A 7,385-nucleotide genomic window follows, 5' to 3' on the forward strand; every position below is an offset into this window, starting at 1 on the left:
CTCGGACAGTGGCAAGTCTCCCCGTGTTGGGAAAGCGGCGGAGGGAGCCCCCTTTTTCCAACAGAATTTTCCTTCCCTGAGCGCAGGGGTGGCCGTGATGGGGAGGGGATTGAGGTCTTGAAGTATCCAGGAGGTAGGCGTGACCTTCAACTTCTTAAAGCCTAAAAAGTGTCAAAATCAAATAAACACAGCGTATTTGTTGTGATTCCCTGTAACGCATACTTACAAAATACTAGTATTTTTAAGAGAGGTTAGAAAGCTGGCAGTGATGCTGGTTTAACTACCAAGGCGTGTAACTGTTGAGCCCAGATGCAGCTGACAAGGCACTTAAAATAGTGGTAGGCAGCGGTAGGTTACCTTGAAGCTGATAATTCAGTCAATGAGTACTTTTTAAAATAAATTTCCATTAGCACTGGAGATGGCATTGCCTCGGATGTGGACAGCAATGGCCCACATTCGTCGTGCCGGCATGATGGACTGTCAACTACCACTGTCAAAGAAAATGGGGAAAGATGAAAAATAAAATTATAAACAATGACAATAGATATTTGGGAGAAATTTCTTCTGCTCTCTCTATTTGTAAGGTTATGAAGGACCTTGATTCTCTGTTTTACCTGTTTTCAGCCTCTTCTTCAGCCAGTACTCTGATGATAGCTGTGCTGGGGATGTCTGTGGCAAACATCACCACGGGCAATGGAAGCCATGAGGCATGTCCTTGTGAAGGGCTGCTGAGCTGTGGAAACAAAGCTGTGATTTCTCCTGACGTGTTCTCTCACGTCATGCATCCCCGTGCATGGAGCTTCTCTGCCCACGGTGGAAATCACTGCTGGAGGCATGCTGGAAGGAGCTGAACATGTGCAAACAGGGCACGGTGGTGGCCTTAATGCAGCTGTCAAAGCAACCTACCAAAGCAACTGTTGGGTGATTTTTGCCTGTGATGAATAAAAATAAAAGCAGATTCCTTCTCGGTGTCCCCAGGTACACCTGCAGAACAAAGGTAGTATTCCCACTTATTTCTGCAAGTACGGGAAACGTTACGATACATTTAGTAATGCACATAAGTGAATTGGGATCTGTCTGTGTTTTTCTCACTTGGCTAAAAGTTGTATCTGCTCTATTAGGTACAGTTGGAATAGGTTTCAATATCTTCTGGGCAGTGTATTTTTACAGATTATTACTTTTTTCTTTAATATTGAGGAAATTTGAATATAGAAGCAAAAAACCTAATATCTGTGCAGGTCTCAATATATGTATATATTTTCCAGTATCCAATGTGTTTTCTGTAGCTTAATATTTTTACAGAAGCAAAGTCAAGTATGACCCACTTTTGAGTAGGAAATAAAAAGGGAAATGCAGTAGATTTGGCAACTCCAGGATGAAAGCATCAGCAAGTTCGGTATCTGTCAGTTTGCATCTGGCCTGCAGTAAAACTAGTCATCTCCTGTCAAGGTGATTTTTGTGGAAATTTCCATCACAGATTTCGTTTTGGAGGAAGATATCACCATTTTCTGGGCCCAAACTCTGCAGTGATGATTATCTCATATAAACAGCTTTTACAATCATGTTATTAACTTGCCAAATCAAATATGTAACGACAACAGAAGGATAGCAATATTTCCTGTGCTTACTGTTTACTCATATGCTACCCCACTGATGAATAATAAAAGCAGATCTAAGAAGAATTACATCTCACCTTAGGTAAAAACCACAAAAATCAGGACAGCAGTATGCATTGTTATAGAAACTGCAACAAAATACGTTCCAGCATATGTGAAATCTTGTCGGTCAGAATCAAGTCAACGGATTTCCTCTGTCAGTTACTGTTTTTCTTTAGTATCAAATAAATCACGAGGAAAATGGTAATACCATGCCACTGGCTGAACTCTGATTTTGTCTATTGCTGCATTACATATGGTGTCACTTGGTTAAGATTCAGATCTCAGTTATACCCAAATTTAATTTCTTTGCATATCATTGCATTAATAATATAATGTGATAAAATGTCATTAGCCACTGTAAGATAATTAAGTGCAAAGGTTATAAAAGAAAATCAATCGGGGACTAAAACTGTAGGGTTTTTTCAGTAAATCACACACATTTAAAATCTAACTTAATGTAAGTATGAATAATGTATGGAAAACATTAAATCGTGAAGCATAAAAGTAAAATGCTTTTTAAAAAAGCGTATAAAAACCCAAATAAGCCCTTAAGTGCCTGTTAATAATATGTGAAAATAAAAACGGCATTGTCATCGTTGACGTATGGGGAATGGAAGTCTCAAGAAGACAGCGGTAAAACTGCATTAGAGATTTTAGGAATTACTGATGGTAATTTTCCAGTACCGAATAGGTGGCACACACAGACCCGACCGTGGTGGGAAGGGCTGGAATGATCACAAGGCTGGGAGCTTGTGGTGGCGTGAAGATCAGTGCTCACAACCAATTACAACAAATAAGGGCAGACGGAGTACAGGCTCTGCCGAGATCTGTTACGTGTGCCCATGTTTATGGCTGTATAGGCGTTTACAGATGTGTATGTATTTACTTAGATGCACACATACAGAATAATTGTCTACATCTGCCTGATTAGTTTCCTAGAAAAAAAAAATAGTTAAGAAATAAGAAAATCTGAGAACGTATTAGGGACGAAACTTAACAGTATTAATGAAAATCAGGGTGTGTATCAGAAGACTTTATTGGATAGAAAGTGTTCCACAATATTTTAAATATTAAAATGAACAATTTTATTAAAACCTCTTTCTGGAAAAGGAAGGAAAGACAATAGTTAGAAGTAGATAGCAATCACAGATATGTCAATAATTACCGAATTAAGCCAAAGAAAATTCAAGCCTAGTAAAACTAGGGACAGTAGAAGGAAATCTAAAGTGTAAACAAAAGAAGGTAAAACAGCAGCTAAGGCTCAGTACTAGATCGATAGGAGAGTGCTAATGGTGCAAAGAAGTGTTCAACAGTTAGCTACGGTATTTGGTAAGGAGCAAAAGGTTGTATTTATACCGGATCAGGCTACTGGATAATTTGCCAGCCCATAATGACAATGTAAGTATTAAACCACATTAATTAGGAATAAATATTCTTAAAGGAAGGCAGAGAGGCCTTTCACCCAATAATCCTAGAAGAGTTGCCTGAGGAGTTTTCTGTCTTGCTGTTAATTATTGTTAATAATTCTGAGCATACAATGGAAGTCCTCCAATGCTGGACTCAAACCACATGGTTGACCTCATCGGTTATAAAATGTAAAAGATGAAGTTCAGTCAATAAAAGTATATTGGTGCTCACTAACATGGTTTTAGAAATAGGACTTGGCAAGCTGGACTCAGGTTGTTCTCTGATGAAGTTACGAATATAATTGGTTTTGGTAACTGTGCTGATGTAATACACTTCTGTAGAATATTTAACTTAGTCTTTCATGGCCTTCAAAAATAAATTAGCATTAGATAATATGAATAAGGTACACAGGAAACAAGAAATGCTGTATGACAGTTCTTACAAAGTAGCATCAAAAGCATACATACCTGATCTTAGATAATATTCCTGTGAATAGTCTGGAAACAAATATCAACCCATCAAATGACTGTATTTGCAGATGCCAAAAGCACAGATGAAGTGATAAATCATGATGGTAACGGACATCGCACAGTGCGATCTGGATTCCAGGATAAATTGGGTCCATTCGAAGAAAGTGAATCTAAAAAGTCGAGTGCAAGCTCATATATCTAGGGGGAAAAAAGTGGTACTGTACTTCTAGAAGAGTAACTAGTGGCTGAACACAACCGAGCAGCAGGGTGGAGAAGCAACACGTGCTTCCCTGGTAGCACTGCTATCAATGAAGGCCGACGACTTCTGATGGGGATAACGACAGTAAAAGTTGAAAATGAGGACAATTATTGCATTAGGTTCACTGCTCTAACTGCAGAACAAGTGAAGGAACCTCTGTTTAGTGCGACTCCCCTAAAAAATTTCACCTACAATTTTTTTTTCTTAATCAGGAGATAGCATTAAACCCTTCAGTTTAGTTGTTGTTGATCTGAGTGCTGTGCACTTCTTACACAAATTTGAAAGAAATAGCTGCAGTACACCACTGTTCAAGCAGGCAAAGTTGGGCATTTATTGATTCACATCAGACAGGTTTTGGTACTCAGACATAAAATTCAATAATTGTCTGTTCTTTATTTTCTATTTTTGAGGGCTTTGAGCATCATTAAGCTGAGTATCCTGGAGAGTCACAAAGCTTTAAGGGGCTTGTAGCTCTGGAGTGGCAGTGACGCTCATTCATGAGTTTTCAGACTGATTCCCCAAAGAGGTTAAACAATATCCTCATCTTCTCTGTGTATATATAAATCTGTCTGGCAGCGCCTGCCCTTGCTAGAGCCTCCACCTGATGACAGAGCTGCTCTGTTGAGACTTGAGCCTTCTCCCGCGCCTCACCCAGAAATGGTCCCAGCCCCATTTGTGACCACTGCCCTGCTGTAGCTGCTCCAAATGCCAGTGCAGAGTCTCCCCAGCACCCTCTGCAGAGGCACCCCTGGGGGCTCGGGGACCAGACATCCTCACCCAGTACTCCCGGCGGGGAGGGTGTCTTCGGGCTGGTTGTTGGGGCAGGCCCAAGGAAAGAGAGAGAGATATTGTATGAGAAGGCTCTAGCAGTCAATAGCTCGAAGAGGCTGAGCTCAGCCCGCTAGCTGGTTTTATTAGCTCTGCTGACAACAGCAACGGCTACCAAAGCCACGGTATTTACTGAACACAGTCTCCGTTGAAGGGATATGAGCATAACCTTGAGAGAGGAGAGCTGGGAACATCGTAACACGATAAAACACTAAATAGTTTTCCCTCTTGGGCCCTTAATGTGGCTTCACCGTCCCTTCAATCAAGGCATAGCATACTTCAGATAACCCGTGCCCACAGATAATCTGCACAAAATTGCATTAAGGAAATGGGGATAATTGAAGGGGATGAGGCGCAGGCAGGTGCTTCCCGAACAGAGGCTCTGGGATACGTTTCCCCCGGTGTAACCTGAGCGTACATATAATGAACACTGCTAAGAGCATTCTCCCACCCACACATAAGCCACAGTTTTACAATTGAAAATACATCTTGAAGCACAACAACAGATGTTTGTTGCCTGGCCTAAAAGGAGCACACCGAGCTGCCTTTCCTCCTTGTTCCTTTGTCCTAATTAAAAATGCTAAGATTGTAGAGGATTTCCTCGTATGAGTTTCCTGTCATTTATGCAAGTCAAAAAGAGGCAAGTATTTCCCACTCCCAAAAGGGAGACACTAGAGCATGCACGTATGTCAGGCAGCAGTGCTGTTGCCTTGAAATGTGAATTTCAATTTCAGTGAGCTTCCTTGCATGATGACCCTTCATCTATTTACCCGATTTTAATGAAACTATTATACGAGAAAGTATTCTCTGACAATGGTATTATTCGGTATAGCTTTCTGAAACTTTAATGTCTTAACCTTTGTTAGAGTGAGTCATAAAATTAAGTAATTGGGTAAGGTTAATTGAAGTAGACACATGATGCCCGGTGACAGCATGTGTTGCCATGAAGCTGGTTTTATAAAATCATGGTGTAATCTCTAACTTCTGCTTGTACCTTGAGAAACTATAGAGTTCCCCCAGGGAAAACCCTTGTGAATTCAGCTAAAAAGATAAGCCATATAAGCACAGGTATTTTTAATCGTCAGCATTTTAAGAGAAGATTTAAAATCTTTTTGTTAATTTATGAAATTACTTAGCTTCCATGTTTCTTTCATGGAAAAGCGGCAATGAGAAAAACCAGGGCCTGAAATTTATTTTTTATTATCAACATATAGGGAAATAATCTATTTAAAGCCAAATAACTTAAAAAACTTCCTTTGGTATTTTGATCTCCCTGTTCCTCATATTTGCCTCCAGCCCTGATCCTATCTGTAGCTGTGGCTTCCACACAGATTCACTGACCGTCCCACCGCAGCCATAAGGGCCGTCCCTCCTGCCTATCCTTCACTTACCCTCACGATGATTGCTCTGCCCTCTTCACCTAACTGAGATTTGGGTCCAATGCCTTTTCCTTGCAGTATTGCCCTTCCAGGTCTGGCTTTGTATACCGGTGTGGCTTTTCCCCCCTGTGTTTCTTTGCAAGCTAGTAACCCATGTCTGCTGGCTTAGCTTCCTAGATTTTTCTATTGCTTTTTCATGTAGTATTGCCTGACCAGTAGCACTCACTGCTTTCCTGATCAATTTGAAGTAGAAATTATTTCTACCGAGTAAATCGGTTTTCCTTTGCATGCTTATGTGAACGTTCAATTTTCTGTGTACCTACACCGCATTTTCCCCTGATGAAACTTCCCCCGGAAAGGGACCGGCAGGCCTGAGTCGGTGGCTAGGTGAGGGACCGAGACAGCTCGCTCCACCAGGCTGGGCTTTTGCAAAGTGAACCCTAGCGAAAAGAGGACCCAGGGGTAGCCTGAGCAGGAGGGAAAGGGGAAGCGAGCTATCGCAAAGCCTTTAAATTATTTTAAAAGGCTGTAGTCACACAGACCACGCTCAGATTAGAGGCACTACACCTCTCTGCCAGTGTCAGCTGAGGAGTATATGATGACTTTGATGAAGTATAGTAGGTGTAGATCTAACAGGTAATTTCTGTTCCTCAAGAAATGACCTCATTAATTGTTTTCCCCTTAAACCGGAACAACAGTTGAAATTTTGAAATTTCCTACCAACTGGCATTTTGAGGGGGAGAAAAAACTTTGTCTGAAGTCAGATGGAATGTTTAATTTTAAAAAAGCCTCTGGTTTGACTGGGCAACGTCATGCTTTTAGTGTGTAATTTATGCTGTAATGTGAAATACCTTTCTGACTTAAATGGAATTACTAAATGTAAAAATTTAAGCAGGCTGTTTGGAAGTGGTTGGAAAGTTTGGACTTTACCTTGCCATGGCTGGTACAGGACACAAGACGTGGAAGAAAAAGAGATGATATCCTGTGGTCATGGCTTTCCAATTTGGGAGCCAGCACTGTCAGACTCAATCTAATACACTCCTTTTCCTTCCTCCATTTCCCTTCTTTCCCAAACAGCAAAAATATAATTATCCATTCGATTCTAGTTCCTAGCAGGGAGGATGGTTCTCTCTCATGTTGGCATTGTGCTGTCTGGAAGCTGCTGGAGTGGAGTGCTCTGACTCTGTCTTCCCTTTGCCGCCATCTCTTCCCAAGCTGAGGGCTATATCCCTACAAATACTAGAGGAACGATCATGTCTTGCACACTAAATTCAGTGACTCCTGGTATAATTCAGATCAGAATTAATCTCTTTATGCTTCAAATGATAATGCAGCAATTGAGAAGTTGAATAATATTGCAGAATAAAAGTAGTATTTCTTACAT

General features: G+C 40.9%; 1 protein-coding gene across 1 annotated transcript in view; it reads right to left on the bottom strand.

The window, feature by feature from the left end:
- Positions 1-682, bottom strand: part of RNF125 (ring finger protein 125, E3 ubiquitin protein ligase) — a 12,659-nt gene extending 11,977 nt beyond the window's left edge. The window contains exon 1 of the mRNA XM_009331476.1: positions 615-682. Within this exon, the coding sequence (XP_009329751.1) occupies positions 615-682 (68 nt within the window). The remainder of the gene's footprint in view (positions 1-614) is intronic.
- Between the last annotated feature and the right edge of the window lie 6,703 nt (positions 683-7,385).

Source organism: Pygoscelis adeliae, unplaced genomic scaffold, assembly GCF_000699105.1.
Source record: "Pygoscelis adeliae isolate BGI_AS28 unplaced genomic scaffold, ASM69910v1 Scaffold108, whole genome shotgun sequence".
NCBI lineage: Eukaryota > Metazoa > Chordata > Aves > Sphenisciformes > Spheniscidae > Pygoscelis > Pygoscelis adeliae.